Below are 19,304 nucleotides of genomic sequence, written 5' to 3' on the forward strand. Positions count from 1 at the left end.
CATTCCTGAGAGAGACGTTCCTGTAGCTCTTTTTGAAGTTCTTTACGAGTCCCCAGTGACTGCTGAACTCTAAGGAAATCTGAGAGCTCTTTGAGACCTGCTTCAGTAAAATACTTGGCAAAATGGTCCACATTCTGCCGGTTGGCTGGAAACAGTTCCTAAAAAGACAGGAATGCTCTCTGTTAAATAAATAACCAACTATGACTCTTGACATAATGGAAGGAACATTTTTTAAGAATGAACAGTGGGAATCACCCGGTACTTCACTGAAGAAAAGTCAATGGTCGTACCAACACTGGAAAAGTCAACACTTTATTCATATTGTTGTGTTTTGTTGTTCCATTTCATTATAGTGGAGGAAAAAAATGATGGCCAGTTATGCAAAAAACCTAACACCTACTCCACATGAAGTGCATGCACTTATGAACAGCTGTGAGATTAAGATGTTGCTCAAAACAGTCCTCAGAGAAACTACACCTTTTTGAGATTCAGAGTTCAGAGGGATAGATGGCAGAGCCATTATACACAAAGCACGTTTACCATGCATTCCCAGTGCATCCACACATTTAACTCTTAAGAAAAATATACTTAGCAATACATAAGTGGCTCAGGCACCCTGGCTTGATGTGGCTGCTCTGCTGAGCCATGATTACCACTAATGCATGATTTAACAAAAATCACAAAATGCACTATGTACTGTTAATGTTAACTCCTGTAGGCATTTCTAATTCAATGGGGGGCGTTGGTTGCTTTTTTTTTTTTCAAAGCAGCAAGAGACCCTTCTTTTACTAGTGAAAGTGAGATTAAGAAGAAACTTTCATGAAGTCATCTATGTTAGGCAACATCATCTGATACTTTACAGTCATTTAGGATAGTGGCATTATGAGAGACAACAGCTGAAAGTTTAAGTCAGTCAAGATTGAAATAGAAGTAAGATGCGGTTTGATTTTTCCCCTCTCTAATAAACAGTGCTTTATGGCAAATTATTTATGACTTGAACTCTTAAAACCACCTTCAAACTGAAGAGATGAAGGGGCGTGGGAGGCTGCTTCACTTTTGAAGGATTCTTGCTTAATCATAAATTACTGCGGTAGAAACAGGAAATACTGCTGAAATTCTCCCGGCAGTGCTGCACAGGTTGTAGTGCTTTTGATTGGATTATTGCAGCAGCAATCTTTTTGAGGATTAAAAACATCCCTACTGATCTTCGGAAAGCCACTGAGACAGAAAGGCACATGACATTGCTGCACATTCCTACATACTCTAAATACCTCAGGTCACTGCTACAAACCCAGAATGCAGGTTTTGAGTCCAAAGGCTGAAAACACCTTCCTGCATTGCTCCTACTAGGTCTGCTGTCGTCACTGCAGGACCATTTATGCTACTCAGACAGCTATGGCTGCAGAAAATCAGCTTACTGCGTTTCCACCATACTATTTAAACACTGTCACTTTGGAAACCTATATTTATTATTTATAAAAGTAAAACTTATTTCAAAAAAACCCCAAAGTCCTCAGACACAGTTGCTGGTGATGCGTGTTTTGTTAGCAGTAGTTAGGAAAAGACCCATTTAATTAATTTCCAATCTCCATATATAGTCTTTTAGAAGGTATTTAGCTACAGGAAAAATAGAGGCAGAATGTAAAAAACATGTGGTATTTAATATTCCTGAATCTCTATCAGTGCTACAGCCATAACAATATTGCTGATATTCAAAATATTTTATGTATGCTAAGTGACCACGAAGGGGAGTTAACATGCTTACAGCAAAATACCATCTGCATTTTATTGCCTTCTCTTCTCCAAGGAGAGATATGGATTATTGAAAATACATTGTACTTACTAGCAATCTCTTATCGAGGTTGGCTTTTCTTAAAGCAGAGGTAACAGAATTGGCATCTTTCTCTGCCATCCATGCTTTAAAAAGCTTTACAGCGAAAGAGGCTGCAATCCCTGTTTGAGAAAAGAAACAAAACACGCTTCAGAAATTTTCAACATAAATTAGAGATGGCTATACGAATGATAAGGTTACAAAATGGTTACAAGAACATGGAATGAAAAATAAATTTATGACAAAGGGACCAAACAGACAGAGCTGCAATTTTCTTTAATGAGTTTTTTTCTTTAATGAAGTATTAATTTTCTGAAGTACGCTAGATTGTTGAAAAACATTTTCATTCTGTATTGTCCACCTCCACTTGATTGTTCAAAGATTTCCTTTGCAATTATTCTTCCTACCTCCCCAATTTACAGACCAAGTCCAACACAAAAGGAAAAATTACATATTAAATCAGTTAGGAAGAGAAGGCTCAAAATAATAAAGGACAGTCATGGATAAGAACTGGAAAAAAAAGTATCTTCAAAGAGCTTTTTAGCAAGTCCTGGAATAGGGTTCAGTAACTTTGCAACTTCAAGGTAACTGTACCCTGTCTTCCTAGGAGGCATTTAGAAGCTGGCAGATACAAATACAATTTTAAGTGGAAAAATTCCTTCCTCAAGGCACAACTTTGTGCATTAAATCATCAAATTCTACCTCAACTAGCCGCAGCTTTCCCAGAGGAGCTAAGAAACCACTAGCCTCACATTTCCTATTTCCCTCCTGTATGCATTCCTAGAGCAGCAGCTGCAATTGGCAAGTGTGGGGAGCTGCAAGAAGCTGAAAGTTCTCGGAGATGGAGATCCAGCTCATCCTTGAAGAAGGTCCCCTGTAGGGCAGTTATGCTTCTCCGTACTACACTCACACTTAACATCTACAATGCTATTGAGGGTGGCAATAATGATAGTGACATACTATGCTACGGCTGAGGTTAAAATTCTGTTTCACATCCAAACAGTCCTGAAGCTCAGAGAGCAAGGCGGGACCGACTGGTAGGAAGTAGCTTTGTCATTTCTAGCCACTTTACAGATAGATATCCATTCTTTTCATTTCTAGGATACATTGACTAAATGAGTCATCAAACAACAGAAGAGATTATTCCCAGAGCAGTGTAAACTTCATTAACATTCATTACAGATCTTGACTGTTATGAGTTTTGGCAACCATATTTCAAGAGCTTAGTCATAAGGCACAATCCTTAAGGAAGGACTATATGGAACCATGGATGCACAATGCCACGCCAACAGAGGCCTGCAAATACTATGCTGGGCTTGTTTTTACATGTTGTACAGCAGGTTCCAAGTGAAAACAACATGATGTAGCAGTCATAAGTACTGTAGGCTGACTAGTCTTGACTGACAAAGCCTGGTCAAACAGGGAACCTATGCCTAGCTTCCACCTGTAATTTCTGAACCTGCAAACACAGTCCAGCATATCCAACAAGTGTTTATGTGTTCAACACAAAAATTGAATGGAGTAGGCGCTGTCACCAAGCACTGTCCCAATACCCAAGTCCTAAACCCTTTTTCAAGTTTTAGCTTAAAACAAAACAAGTTTTATGCCAGTACCAATATTAGAGGGACGTTCTTAAGGGCTTCACTACCCATGTGTTTTCAAACTTACAGCCCAAATTTATCATTGGCCTGTTCCTATACTCTAGTCATGTGCAGCCACTGTCTTTTCCTTTAAATAGCTTTTCCCTTTTTCACTTCCCACCCTCCTGGGCGGCCCCCTCCCCTCCCATTTGCAGAAAGTCACTATAGCCATTCATTTTCCTGATTAACCCCCCAGCTGCTCTTTGCATTTGCGTTTTTTCAGCATGGGTGACAAGGGTACACGTAACTCTCATGAGGGTCCACCACTGCCTAGACCTTTCTCTGTCTCTGTTAGAAATATGCCAGCCATCTCCAAAAGACCTTTTTTTTCCCATCTATACATCACAGTGGAAGTAATGACAACAGTGAAAAAGGGCAATCCTAAAATGAATTATTTGCCCTTGAACTTGACAGATCTCCTGCCTGCACAGTCTACCCTTATCTCACTTTCAGCCAAATCTTTCCCAGTGTTACAATTTCCATGGTGATCAACAACTCCCTCAGCTCACCTAATTTCTTCCTTACGTATTTTAACTTCACCTGCCTGCAGCACTGTTTTTTCATAAATCAAAGAAAGTATCAAGTTTATTCTTATATGATCTGCCTCTTCTAAGCCTTGCTCTTTTTCCTGTTTTTGAATTATCTTCACATCTTTAATTATTCTTCCATAAAAGATCTATTCCAGAACACTGATTGAACAATCTTTTCTTCAAATGCTGACACGGGTACATTTTTAGTATATATAAACCAAGAACCAAAAGTGTATATAAGCACCTCATAGAAGTTTAGGGCTCCTAGAGACATAAATTCATAATGCAGCTGCAATTTGTTCTAGGATTTGTACATGACAATTTTATTTCTAAAACGTTAAATTTAAAATATAACAAACTATATGAGTTTTAAAAATTTGAGTTTTCAGATGCCTCTCCTCTTCCTGTAACTATGAACGGACCCCGATTTAAAAACATTGCAGGCAATTACCCTAAGACATGGATTAGTGCTTTTGTTTGAATTTTCTCCTAGTTAAATTTTGATTCCAAAAGCTGTGGGTGATGACACAGCAAAGCTGCAGCTGTGGCTTTTCTTTCTGCAGCTTTTAGAAAACAAATGTAATGTTTAGCGTGCTGAAAATGAGAATATAACATTAGAATATTTTTTTAAATGTAAGTTAGTATACATTTTAGCTAATATATAACTTTAAGAAAAACAAAAAAATTTAATGAAAAACATTGAACACTGACAGTGCATTTACAATTATTCCAGGTAGTCAGTAACTGGCAAAGAAAGACATTGTTGAGCAAGCATTTGGAAGATAAAGACTCCAACATAGATGGATGTAACTAACTAAATAAAAACCCTCAAAAAACAGAGAAAAAAGTAATCTCCAAAAGGTATTATATGCTAAGACTGAATGAATGGTTACTCATATGGTAAATACAAGTCCATGGAAAAGTGTATCAATTATTGATCACTACTGGTACAAAGGCAAATGAGGATTTTAATCTTTTTTCTCTTCTGCAATATCCAGTTGGCTTGCCCACGCTTTCTGTCCCACTTCACAATCGCATGCAAAACATATTGGCAACACTTGAAAAAATGCTAGTAGACATATCTCAGGAACAGAAGTTATATTTCACGCTTTTATAGTATCACAATACATATTTTCTACAATTTTGCACACATGTAGAACTTCCAACAATAAAAAAATCCTTTGAGGTTTCTTTTTGCCTTTTTTCCTGCGTTTGATTGCTCTCTTCATAGATTTCACGAAGTATGTTGGTTGCTGCTGTCTGTATATGCTTCTGCTTTAAAATAGTAATTCTGTTGTAGAGTTACAGACTTCCAACATATAAAATACGTTGCAAGAAAATACAACTCCTACTAAAGCTAATGTAAGAAAATAAGAACATACAGAAAATTACCTTCTTTGACGATATTGTCAGTGAAGAGGCTTGTTAAAATCGTAGCAGGAAGAGTCCCATTGGCTAACAGGATGCCAGAAAGCATTGCCAGCTTTGTCTGTTCTGTCTCAGTAAAGGCTTTAAGGAACAGCAGAAGCTGTGGGTCAGACAAAGAAAAAAAAAGATATATTTGAGCCGTAGCAACAATAACAGGTTCTTATTTCTCCAGAAGGCTCACTATAATTAATAGCAATCACACCAAAATCTGTCCTGAAGCATAGCAGAGTCATTTCACTGACTGCTTATAATCTCACCTTCCATTAGGACACAGGCAGGCAAAATACAGCCTTACTCAGGGAGGCAAGGCCTGTCTTCTCCGAATGTACGTATAGATGTGTAAAAATAAAAGTGTTTGTTAAAGGCTTGAGACCCACAGAAATTCCAGGGTCACAGACTTGCTGATTTCAACAGGCTGACAGAAGCCTGCGCATTCACATCTTCAGATTTTAGACTAAGCCCCACACAGTGGCAGTTCATTTTCTAGCTTACAAAAACTATTAACTCATGCAAACAATAAAAGGATGGGAAAGTTTCCTATTTTCCTTTCGGAGAAGGGAACACAGCACAATTACAACAATTTTTCTATTGGCTAAAATAAGAAATATATTTCAAGTTCAGACATTCTTGATAAAGCTAACAAAGGGCAGACAGGAACAAAAGCTTCTTTAAGACCTCGTCATTCCCACTACTAATTACAGAAAGAGGAAAAATTACAAATCTCACCATCCTAAGTGCTAGAGCTCAACTACATATTTACCTCTTAAAAGTCTAAAAATGACAATGAAGTCTATTTTAATTATCTTAATTTCATATTTTAAAATTAATTATTTCAAAGCATGTTGAAGTACATTACACCTCTCTTCCTTTACATCGTGAAAAAAGTTGTGCAAAATGAGATTTGCCTATGGCACTACTGTTAACAATAACGTTTACTTAAGATGTTATTAGCAGCCACAATATGGGTGATGGGGAAAAGGGGGTTAGACAGCAAAGCTGTCCATTCATTGCAAAAAGCTGCTGACTCCATCAGAAGATAGATTAGAAATTTACTGTCACCACAAAAAAAGAAAAAAATAAGAAAAAAAAAAAAGACTCCAGACATGCATTTTGGAAGTTAAAAAGGAATTCTCATTTCTTTCGTCAGCTACCAGCACTTTACTCAGGTACCTTCTGATGAGCAACAGATGCAATCAAAGCAGAACAGCTCATTCTGATGGAAAATTCCCCCTCAGTTTCCAAATTAAGGGTATTTCTTAATTACCAAATCCTACCCATAGAAAGGGACAGAATATCACCTATCTCCAGGCTTGTTCGTTACCATGGCCAGTGAGAGCTCTTCTCCAAGGTATCTACACAGCTTATCATACTGTACAGCTTTCTGAAAGTAGCGATATTTTAAAAATCCAGTTTACAAATTGAAGTTATTAAAACTCATGCAATGTTTTATGAATAGCTCTGTTTTGCATCAGTGATCAGAACTGAAAAAACCCTCATTCATATGGTACTACTTACATAATAACATCAGCTTTAAATTACAGCTTACACAGGCCTGAATGATTCAGCCACAGAGAAATCATTTGGGTTTGGGTTTTTTTAGTGGGCTTCAGCCAAATGATTACAACATGCAGTTTTAGCTTAAAAACATATGAAACTATAAAATCTGAAGCTGTAATTTTATTTCAACAAACTGGGACTCACAAAGTGTACAAAAATCTGGGATGCAGATGAAGGGAATTATTATTTCTAACTGCATGGATAAGAAACAAGTGGTGTGCTGTATTTCCAAAGTCAGCAATTAAGTGGGATATATTACGGTGCAGGTAAAGGAGTCTGGGGCCACATTTAGTGGGAAGACTGAAAAAATTTTTTACAGAATTTCAGTATAAGCCTAGTGTAAAATGGAGACCTCAGGATTTTGAGCTTTCTTTATACAAGCTTTATCAACAATACTGTTGTACCAGATCTGCACGAGAAGAGCAAAAGATCTAATTCTGATTTTTTTTCTTACTGTAAGTATCGAGACAGTTAACAAAGAGGAAACAGCTTTAGATTTCTGTGTAGCCTGCTTTTTTTCCTTCTGCTCCCATATATAAGATGATGATTTTGATTAGAAAGTGCTCGCACTGACTACTTTAACATGACAGACCAGGTTCTGACACACTTGTAACCTCCACTGGGTTTTGTCAATAATGATTAGATCACAAACAGTTATACCCATCCACACCAGATTTGAGTCATGAAAGCAACGATGGAAGGAAATTCAGCTGCAAAGCCAGAGTTATGCAGTCCAAGGTGGACAAGGATTCTAAGAGAAGAACATCCAAATATTTATCAGCTCTAACTTTGAGAAATCTGTCTTTGTTCAAACGTTTTGGAAGGTCTGAAGTTACATACCTATGAAGTTCACAACCTCATCCTCTTCCCTGTCCTTTGAAATATGCTTCTTGCAAGTCTTTTAGCATGAATATGAATGATGGTATTCTTAAACTGTACCCCCACTGCAGTCACGTTTTGAGCAGGAACCCTCTCTCTACGTGTCTCTCACTGCTTAAACTGCTGTTGGTGCTACTAGCATAATTTTAGTTTTAGTCCCGTTTTTTAAAAGCAGGTCAAATAAACTTGTACATATAATTTTCTGCTATTCACAGATATTATTCTATACTTTCAAGTAACTGTGAAACACAGTCTAATTTAGGGGGGGACTGGGTAGTAGGAAGAATCAAAACCTTTAATAAACCCATCTTAAAAAAAATCAAAAAGAACAAAATGCTCAGTTCGAAGCTGTTGTTTCAGATTTTTATTGCTGATTAGTTTAAGAGCTCTTCTTTTACCATCACAATTACAAACCTCAGCACAGAAGTCACAAGCTGTCCAAGTCACTTCAGAATAGGACCAAACTACCCACAGAAAGTTCTTCAACCTGATGCTTTCCTGCTGTTACCCAAGCACTAGCATTACTGTATTTGTTACAGACATAGACCGATTCCAGGCATAAAATGCGCAGTTTTGGCTCACAGTTTTGTATTTGTATCATAGCTATAAGAACTCCCACCTATTTCAGTGGGAGTTCAGAATGCCTAATAAGCACAAGACCAGACCTAATGTACTGTTTCATGCTATTTTTAAAGAAAAAGTCTTTTAAGCATAAATTCCGGGCATAAAAGATACACGAATCAAGACACGCATGCAGCATTAGAAAGCATATAAGAAAAGCAAGTGCTTCTCTCCTCTTGCAATCTGTAAACCTTAATAGCAAAAACTAAGGAATTTTATCCACACAGAGAGCGTGGTCTTTTTGTACCTTCGTTATCTGAAGTGCTCTGTGTCTTTAGCACCTGACAGTTTGTCTCATCTGTAGGCAGCACTGAGTCGTCAGCAATGGAGAAGGCAGCTAACATATCAACAGATACTTCTTGACTTTCATTTAGCTGATTTAAAGCATCTCTGTTTACTCCCATTTGATCTCACAATGTTAGTCTCTTATTTTGCAATTCCCAGCTTGACCTTGGGATCTTTCATTAGGCAAAGAGGAATGTGAACAAAGGACCTCATAACATCTACCAGTACTTCAGATGTTCTCATATGTCTCAGCGATATTTTCCACTCTTAAGACCAAAAATATACTTATCTATACTTTATCCTGATTTTGATAATAAAAAACCTATACAGAGTGCAGCTTAAACATGCAAACACTGTTACAGACAGATAATATTCCATTCTAAATCCATTGACATGAACAGAAATAGATATGTAAGAAAGATGAACACAAATTTGAACTGAGACGTTTCCTGAAAATATTGCAAAATGCTGTCATAGGACTATGCCAGTACAGTGGACAGTGCTCATATGAACTTAAGCTGCCTATATCAAAAAAACAGGTGAGCAATGCACTTAAACATCTTTGTCTTCTGTTGAAATTGCTTGCACAAATTTATATGTGAATGTTTAGGTGTATGGTTTGCTTATGTCACTAGAAGAAAAAATAACTTACCCCTGGCAATTTTGGGGTAAGAGAGTTAAAATAGAAAATATTTGACACCTAGAAGCACACACAAAAAGGAAAGGTTCTAGGAAATAATATTCTAGCAACAAAATTATGAACTAGAAGACAAAGCAAGTACTTGTACAAACGCTAACATTTAAGACAATCTCTCTTGAAAGGAAGTCCCATTGATGCCATCTGCTTTAGAGTGAAACTGCTGGTATTGCCTTGTTTTTTCAGCATGACTTTTTCTGTGAGAAGAGCTAATTTTCCCCCAAGTGCTCTAGCTGCCTAATGAATCTGCCAAAAATCACTTTCATTGCTGGGACAGTGACCCACAAAACACCACCAAGGAGTAGCTCTCTTGCTTTTCTAACCACTGACTAACTGCGGTAATCTTTGAACAACTACATCTTGCAGAAAAACCTTCTAGAAATACTAACTTTCTATCTTCTGACCCTCTATGAGCAGCTGTTCTCATAGAATTTACTGTACACAGGGGTTAAAGCATTAAATAGTTAAAAAAACAGCAGCAGCATCAAGATGACAGTCACTTGGTGGGTTCAGACAAGTAGGGGAGGGAGAAGGTAAGCAAAAGTCATTTACAGGTAGTCCTCAATGGTTTGAAGGCCATGACAGCGCAAGTGTGATACATGGGCCCAAACACCTTCACAACCACCTTCCTAGTTTCTAATTCTCAGAATAACTGCAATAACTGAGGAAGAGAGCACAACGGGCACCCGTGCCAGAAGGCCAGGTCCCCAGAAGCCACACCAAGATTCACACCAGCACTAAGGGTGGCAATGGAAGGTCAGATGGAAAGATTTCCCCTCAGCCTAGGACCACTATGCAAACCTAATCTAGTGATGTGCCATGAAAGATATAATCTGACACTGAAAACTATACAAAAGCATGTACATAAACCTGAGATTTGCAGTTTGCAAGGTGAACAAGCCCACTCTGACCCCATGCTGCCATGGCTAGGATGCTTCCAGTGGTTTTAAATGATTGGCATGACTCCAGTCACACTGTACCTCAATTTTCTGCTTTCTCTCAAGCTAACAGCTAAACTTCACATTAGAGGCACTTGTTTCTCAACCAAAGAGTTCAATTATTTTATCAACCATAGTCTCACCTTGTCGCAAAGTGTGCAAAGTGAACCCTTGGAAACTTAAGAGGATTCAAAATGAAGCAACTTACAGAAGAGAGAGGAGGCGGCTTGAATTGACTGGCATTTGGTTAATATGCTGAACACTCTCTGAAACTTGAATGCTATGAGTCAGCGCTTCTCATGTCAATGATTATAGTAATTAACAGCAGGAACATCAGATTTGTGTGGGAATAGAGGTAAATTTAGGTCTTTACAATGATGTATTGAGCAATCAGCATCAGTTAATAGGCCTGCTGGCCACAAGCACAAAAATAATCTCCTACAAGAGCAAGAATGCATAAATCAGAGACAAATTTATGCAGCCACAAGAGGTGGTGATGAGGCATCATGCTCCAGACTTACCCTCACTTGACCCTTGCAGCAATCTTTCTAATGTTAAAATAACATGGAAACACACTTTTAACAAATGTGGTGTTTTAGTCACAGGACAGGTTTTGCCATTATCAGCATGCCTATTAACTTACAGCACAGTAAGTTAATAGCACAGTTACTGCTTATTCAGGCCATTAGAAAAAGATACTTACATGTGTTTCTGGGAACTCAAAATAAAGAAAACAAATCTGCATTTTGTTTTGCAAAACTTTCTAGCCAGGTTTCTCCTGTCTCCTTAGAATTTAGTATCACAAAATAAAACAGTATTCACTAATATCCACTACAGTCTAACAGGCAAATCCTGAGCACTCTGCCAGTGCTGATTACTTTCTCCTGCACATATCTATGGCTTTGAATACAACAACTTGTGGTTAGGATTCATTCCACAATACAGGAGCAGTTTAATGCTCATACATTGAGACATTCTGCACAGCAGACTTGCATTTATTCTATGGAAGAAAACCACAGAGAGCTGTTCTACTAGAGGACAGTAACAACCCCTCTCATTAAGAGCTACACCCCAAAGGATATCAAAGTCCTGCACAAAAAACCCTGGGATAAGATGATGAGTTTGGTCAGAGCAACCAAAGTAAATGTTGATACAGAACTACCCTCCATCAAGTGCTGCCAGCAGTATTCCCACAGAGCTAAATCTGCAGGCTTAAGCTGCCACCTATAAATTCCATCCTCTTTTCCAGTAGAGCTAGATAAAATACATAACAGTGCTGCATTCGTATGTATACAATTATATTACACCTACAGTACAAAATAATGACACTCAAGAGGATACTCCCACCAACATTACCTTTTTGATTTCATCTTCAAATGCTTTCTCCAGATACTTGTATCTCCTGATAAGTTTATTGAAGACCTAAAGATAAACACAGATTAACTTAAAAAAACCCATAGCAATTGCAGCAATCCTTTAAAAAAAAGGGAAAGGGAAACAAGACTGCCAATACAAAATCCATAAAGAATATCTTTGACTAATCCATAATAAGATATTTTATTATCTCCACAGCAGAAAAGAAAAAGTAGGAAGCACTGCTGGCTTCTCAAACTCTAATATTTCATTGCACAGTTTTTCTTTAGTCATTGCTTCCAGGAAATAAGCAGCCAGCAGAATAGTATTTCTGCAGTTACCTGTTGTGCTGTCTGTCTCATATCAGACCACAAAACACCCTTCTCTATTAGCTTGTTCACAATGTTGAGAAGTAAATGTTTTTCAATTCTTGCTTCACAGAGCCATGTTTCAATGAGAGAATTTACTGCGGTTTGAAAGCCTTTTTCCTATTTCTCAAAATTTTATTCCCTCTCTACTTCTCACTCTAGCCATAGGTCAAAAGCAAGGGAAAGGAGAAGGAGGTTAACTCTGCACCCTTCTCCTGGTAATAGAGTTCTCCGGGGAAGTTGTCAGCTGTGAGCCGATGGAGCGAGGCGGTCAGGTAGCACTGCTGGGCATCTTCAACAGATGCAAAATCTTTGTCAAATCCACTAACATAAACGCTTACAACAAAACACACTACTGCCATAGAAAGAGGAAGAACATTTGTCAAAACTTTTACAGTAAGTATATTCTAGGAAACACTTGTTCTCCAGTTTTTACCATTTGTTTCCCATCATGCAACCACAGATTATGAAAGCAGAAGCAGCACAAGGGCAGGGTGCATTCAGATGGATAAGCCGAGGGGCAAAAAATTAAATCACTGGTCTCACTACTGTACAAAGAGCAGAAAACATATGACTCACTGTCACAGGTAAAAAGGTTTATATGGGGAACACATGGCATTATATCAGGCTGGATGGCAGCGGGTTAGAAATTAACTTTAGAGAGTTTCAGTTCACTTTTCAGAAAACATAAAATGTACCCAAACATCCTAAATCATAGTATTTTGGCTCCGAAAAAGTGAAAAATCAAGGTATGGCCATGCTGAGAGGCAGAGAGAGGCAGAATTCTAATAGATTAAGTTGTAAAATAAGGTGTAAGATGAACATGTAAGCTAGTATCTTGTTCACATTTCCAAACAAAAAATCTGTATATTTTGTAAGCCCCTGTAAATGACAGAAGCATTTCATAAGCAAATGATCTGCTAAAATATCAACACTTAAGTCTTTTTTCTTTAAGACCTTTCATTCTGAATTGTTTCCATGCCTTAAACCACAAAAAACAGCCATGTGACTGGCTCAGTTGGGAGTCAAAATAAATTAACTAGAAGGAAGCTCTACACACTGTTTTAGCCTAACTCCACTTTTTCATAATACAGTAAGAGCTCTATTTCCCACTACACAAAAAAACCCGGTAAGGTCTATAAAAGATACATCTCTTTAAGCATCAACTATAAAATATTGACTTATTTTGGTAGCTTTTGTTTTGAAATGCAGAGAATACTGAAAATTCCACTGCTTCAAATACTGAAGCCTTTCTTTCCATTTTCCAACATACAGCCTTTCACTTTAATTACTCCTTGGAGGACTGGTGCTGCCAATTTTTATTTCCAAAACATTAAAATTCAAAAAGACAGAATCAATGCTTTTCCCAGTAACAGAGATTTCCCTGAAGTAGAATACCCTGTTTTTAAGAGATGGTGAAGCTGATATACACAGTATATCAGTATATCCCTTTCCAGAAATAAGTATATTTTACTTCAGATAGTCAAAGACGTGTTTTTAAAGGAGCTTTCCGCTGTTTAGCCAACATCTGTTACTGATGCAGACTCTGATCCCAGCACCTTTTAAATCAGCCATGCACCTATTCTGCACCTTAGCACCCTCAACACTTTAGCAGGGACAGTGGCTTTTATGCTTTCACTGTCTCCAGCATCCCAATAGTGGCTAGTTATTTAAAAAGGTAAATGTTATTTAAGTAACAATAGACTTTTGACATATGGGAGTTTCAATCGTATTGCATTTTTATGCAATCCTACTTGCACCCAGAACTGCATGAACGACTTTGAACTTTCAACAGAATTCTTGTTGTATATTCTCACATAATTATTATCTTCCATTAAGGAGTTATGCAATGTTAGCTTCTCTTCAACAGTGTTTTAGGCTTCATTGCTTTTTTGTGTTCATTTCACATAGGTCTATTTGTGCAAGCATTATTCCTGCAAAAAGAAATTATGTATCACATATGCAGGCGAAATGAAAGCTCTTGAAATATATACCCAATTCCTAACTAGTTATACAACTAAAGGTTGGAGGTGTGAACTTTGCATTTTTTGTCATTCATATACTTATGTGTTTCTAAAATATGTTCATACAAATCTTTCAGGCTGCATACAGAAAAGGTCAACAAAAATAATAAGGATGGTGTCTAAACATATACGGAACAAACAGCAGACAGAAATAAGACTGCTTTCTGTAAAAGAAAGCATTGCCAGCTGTGATCAGGTTATCTTAGACACCCTGTTTGTTTACCTAAAATTTACAGGTTAAGGCAGATTACTGGTTAACTGGATTTTCAATTGCCCTGTAACTAGCCTATTGCAGCCTAGACAGTCTGCAGATGTTCCACTGTAATCCCTTTCGACACATAAATGGAAAGCAGTAATCAAGCACACCTTTACTGACCTGAGCATAATTGCGGATGGCATCATGATCTTCATCTGCAGAAAATACACAGTGGTTGGTCATCTTGGTCTTGTCATTGTCATCTATGCGTGTGCCTCCAGGTGCTAAAAGAAAGAAAGAAAAAAATAAGGCAAGAGACAATTTATCATTTTAGAGGATTTCTATAATCATAAGATTTAACAAGCCTAGTAAGTCTCATGTTAGTATCCCTGAGGCAAAAGACAGAGGTAAGAGCTAGCAGGGGAGAGGGGGGAACAGAAAGTGACCAAGCTTTGCAGGGCTGTGGTGGCACCGGAGAGAGGCAGCTGATATGCTGCACCTTAGATCATAAAGATTTCATAGGACTGAGAGATTCAGTTCACACCAAGGAATCTCAGCTGTTTTTCAGAGCACTGAGAGTGTCCAAATAAGTATGGGTTGGAGCATAACCTTTGTGCATATTTTAACTACTCCTTTAAACACCACAATAGTGTAAATCCTTTCCAAAGAGAAAAGTATTAGCACTCTGCTGCTAATTCGAGGACTTGGAATGTGCCCCTAACCCCTCTAATGCTTACCAGGTCCTTGTAAACATTCAAAACACCGCTGTAAGAGGTTTCTCCTGGCTCATTTTGTTAAAGAGCTTTTTTCCTAAATATTTCCACCAGCTTTTGTTTCCTGCATTACCTCAAGTCTTACAAAAACATCTTTTCTTCTTACATACCAAAGAGCAGGAAGCAGGAATCAAACCAACTTGACCAGTAAAAAGAGCCAACTTACTCAAAATACAGAGGGCAAGAGGAAAGACACATGTCTGCTGAAGCTGTCACTGATAACCTGGAAGAAATGCTCCATGAATATCCACAAAGCACTCCTCGTTATCCTTCACTTCTCTTAGCTAGCCTTTGTTGCAATGTCAACAAAGCAAGCTTTGTAACAGCTAATAACCTGGAGAGATGTATTCCACCTTTTCAAGCTAATAAATTCCTCTGTTCCCCCTAGTTAGTGTATCTCTCATTTTCTTTGCTGTTGCATTTATATGCTGTTGCAGCTCAGACTGAAGGCTTCTCAGAGCAGTATCCATTTTTTGTGATATTTGCAGAATGCCTCACACAGTCAAGTCCCCAGGTATTACTGCACTGCAAACAATATTGCTGTGATACAACATGCAAGAAGTATCTAGACAAGTGAAACTGTAGTACAGTTTATAATTTCCACTTTGTAAAGACAGAGAGCATGTTAAAAGAAGAAAGGCATCAACATTCCATATCAGGTATACTGCAGGTTACCTAGCATGCTGCCAGCTACCAAAATATCAAAGAGTGTGTCGGCATAGCGGCGATAATCAAGGCGTGAGCCTGTTGCATCCAGAAACTTGGCTATAGCCTCCAGGTCACTCCCAGCTTCATTGAGGCCTTGGACAATTGTATCCCTGAAGACTGTGGGTTCAAATTTCTCCTTTTCATCTGCAACAGAGATAAAGAAGGAGGAAAAGTAGAGAGAGCCTGTTTTTAAACTTGCTGTTAAAATACTCTATCAGCCAGCAATTGAAATGACCATGGCACCTAAACATATTCTTCCTATTCTGATAACACACCGCAAGTTGGTTTGTTTGGCTTTTACTGCAGTGTTTACCTTGCTTCCCTCTCCTCCTCATCCCCCTAATACCAAAACACACACAAACATGGAAATAAAGGGGAGGAAAAGCAAATGCTGAAATTGTTTTCCAGTTTCATACTATTTCTTCTCTTGAAGATATTGAATGTGTGTTTCATTAGGCATTGCTAAATCGGAGAGCACAGAGTAAAGGGAATGTCAGTTGCATGCACATAATCTCACTGTAGAAACACTCCATTTTTCACTTCTTGATACTTCTCTCTAAAGACCTATGGTCATAAATCTAAAATGCTTTCAGAAAGACAAGTCTTCAGGAAAACTGGAGATCAAGGTATTAATATGAGTGTTTTCTGCATACACACGATAAGGCAACAATATAACTAAGAATTTATCTTTCATATTCACAAACTTAAGCAGCACTAGGAACACAGAAATGCAGCACTCACATTTTCTACAGCTGTCCCTAATTGAACTCGATTAAGGTACAGCCTGACCCAGACAACTTCCCTGTGTCAAGGCCATGAGCCACAATAGACGTAACTGCAACCTCCAGATAAAGCCAGGTAGATTTACCCATACCTCCTGCTGCTGCTTCTTGCAGGCTGTTAACAGCTTACCACAGATACTTGAAGCTTCTTAACAAAACAAGTCTTGGCTTTATATAAGGGCGCATATGAAATGCCTGTTCCTGTCAAAATAACTTTGAACTTCAGAAACAAAACTGTGAGCTGTTCCATGGCACTCAAAAACAAAACTAGTTTTTTAACCACCTACTGACACAAATGTTGATACAAGTTCCTAAAAAAACCTGCACCTATTATACTCAGTGGATAAATCCAGAGATTTTTAGTTATTAAGATCAATGAGGATTGGTAAAATTTCCATCTAAACATGCACTAATGCAGTCTGAAACATGCCAGCTGCCACTTTTGCAGACTTTTTCAGAGAAGAGGTTCTAGACTTTACACATTCTCTGGCTGCAGGTTTCTTTTCCCTGCAACTCATCATGCAACTTTTAATCCCAGCCACTGACCAGGCGGCCTTGGATTCTGATAGTGTTTCTTCCTCTAGGCTCTTTCTTCCTGTCACAACAGTCCTACTGCAATTAAATAACTGTTCTACAAACAATGCCTACTTTTATTAGCTTTATTATTTCTAACACAGGAAAATTAATCTCTCTTCTTGTTCCCCTGCATTCATTCCAGCACCTTCAGTGCATCACTTGCACTCTCTACCTCTTCAAACGCATCCCCTTCCCGCATAACAATTGTATCTGGAAGGCAGATACACTGCAGTCCCTTCCTCTCACTGTCCCACTGTCCTGGGAAGCTCAGGGGACCAGTGAACTGGTCCTTCCAAGGAGCCTGGCAGCACACAGCCAATGGCATCTCCAGGGCTGTCTGTCAAGCGCTCAGAAGCACTCAAAAAATGATGCCACACCATATTTTCCAGAAATTCTATGCTATGCCTAGCTTTTAGCTGCTTGTTGACTTTATCACCCATCTACATATGGCTTGCTGCCCCATCCCCAGATCTGACCTCCTCAGACCAAAGCTGAGGATTACTCAACTCCATATACGTGACTGTGAAACGACCTGCTCCCAACCCCAACTTACCCTAAAACGGTGAACACAAACAGTGTCAATCTAGCTTCTCTCCTACAACGCTCTTGTCACACAATAAGCTACTCAATATATCACTTCTCTGGACTGCAAGCAGCTTCTTCCCAGGCTTTTACTCCACCCTAGACCTTGGAGATATTCAGGCTCTCAGCTGCATTGCCTTGACTTCCAGCTGTGATGAATATCTGGAGACTGCCATTTGAGTAACTATCTCTCATATCTGCAGGGCATGCAAATGGTGGACAAACATGAGAGGTTCGAGCAGGGAAACTGAAGGATGTGCCTTTGCTTTGGGGAAATGCCTATGGAGAAGCATACTACTTGAATCCTATCCGAGCTATGAGATTGGCTACCAAACACTCAGTTGCAGCTTTCACCTGACTTGAAGTACGAAAACAATCCGGAATAAGCAACAAACCAACCAACCCAAAACAAACAAGCCTTTTACTGAAGTAAGGGTAAGTATTTGAGGCAGTTTTATTTGTGCGCAGGAAACCCAGCTCCATCCATAAACAAGTATCCGAGTATAATTATTCTCTTTTGAGTTACCACAAAAGTATGTATTATTTGCCGGGTAAAAAAAAAATGCTTGATTACTCATTAACCAGTAAGACGACAGAGTTCTGTCTTAAGAAAGGAATTAAAAAAAAAATCCTATTTTACTTTTTCAAATATATTTTGTCTAAAAATTTAAGATGTTCACATCTAAACTGAAAAGTGTTACATGCTTGGTATCATGGGTACACAGTGCTCAGTACAAACACAAATACCATAATTATTTCCTAGCTATTTTAAAGATATTTTTCTCCTGTCCCAGAAATCCTCCTCTCATCTACTGTACCCTACTATTTTCTTGTCTATCACAAGCTAAAAATTTATACAGGAAGAGGAAGTGAACTCACTGCATGAAAAATGATTTATAATTTTATTGAAACATTTTCCTACCAAGCTAATGTACTGAAGATGAATATGCTTATGTAGTACAACAGGGTAAGAAGCCATCATCAAGAAGTGGTAACAGTACATTGACTGTCAAGTATCTATTACAATTACAAAACATGCCCAGTTTTAATCACGGGTAGTGGAGGCAGGTGTAGTTGTTGATGTGATACATCAATTATCCAACACTGCAGTGCTACACACAGCTTTTCATTTTCACCATGTTCCCAGATCCTTATTTCCCCTCTTTTGCTTCTAAGGAAATAACAAAGTACATTTATAGCCATCTGCTTAAGAATTAATCTTAACTCCTCAACAAAAGGCCAACAATTGGATTTCCGTGAAAGCAAAATGAGATGCCCTGTTTGGCTCCTCTTCTGACTTCGAGTTAATACTGACTTCTAACTAGATAAATTTCTTCCTGAAAGAAAGTAATATGCACAATTTTGCTTAGCTTTTTTATGCTGACATTTACCTTTCTGCACCATTTTTTAGCAGATATTAATTCTGTGCCATCCATATCACAGGAACAAAGTTTGGTCTCAAGTACCGCCTGTCAGCTTGGTTTAAAGAATGTGCACTGTTTATTCTTATTACATTTTGGGAAGCTTTTTGTAGTG

At 38.2% G+C, this 19,304-nt stretch overlaps 1 protein-coding gene across 3 annotated transcripts in view; it reads right to left on the bottom strand.

Moving 5' to 3' along the window:
- BZW2 (basic leucine zipper and W2 domains 2) overlaps positions 1-19,304 on the bottom strand; it is a 36,323-nt gene that overhangs the window by 13,727 nt on the left and 3,292 nt on the right. For 2 of the 3 annotated variants that reach the window (XM_010144944.1, XM_010144943.1), the window contains exons 2-7: positions 15,796-15,972; positions 14,528-14,631; positions 11,763-11,828; positions 5,394-5,529; positions 1,844-1,953; positions 1-158 (exon numbers count right to left, since the gene is read on the bottom strand). The exon at positions 1-158 is cut by the window's left edge and continues 1 nt beyond it. In XM_010144944.1, coding sequence (XP_010143246.1) covers positions 1-158; positions 1,844-1,953; positions 5,394-5,529; positions 11,763-11,828; positions 14,528-14,631; positions 15,796-15,972 — 751 coding nt within the window. The remainder of the gene's footprint in view (positions 159-1,843; positions 1,954-5,393; positions 5,530-11,762; positions 11,829-14,527; positions 14,632-15,795; positions 15,973-19,304) is intronic. The other variant, XM_010144942.1, reaches the window with a different exon arrangement.

This window comes from Buceros rhinoceros, unplaced genomic scaffold (assembly GCF_000710305.1).
Source record: "Buceros rhinoceros silvestris isolate BGI_N320 unplaced genomic scaffold, ASM71030v1 scaffold9971, whole genome shotgun sequence".
Taxonomy (NCBI): Eukaryota; Metazoa; Chordata; class Aves; order Bucerotiformes; family Bucerotidae; genus Buceros; species Buceros rhinoceros.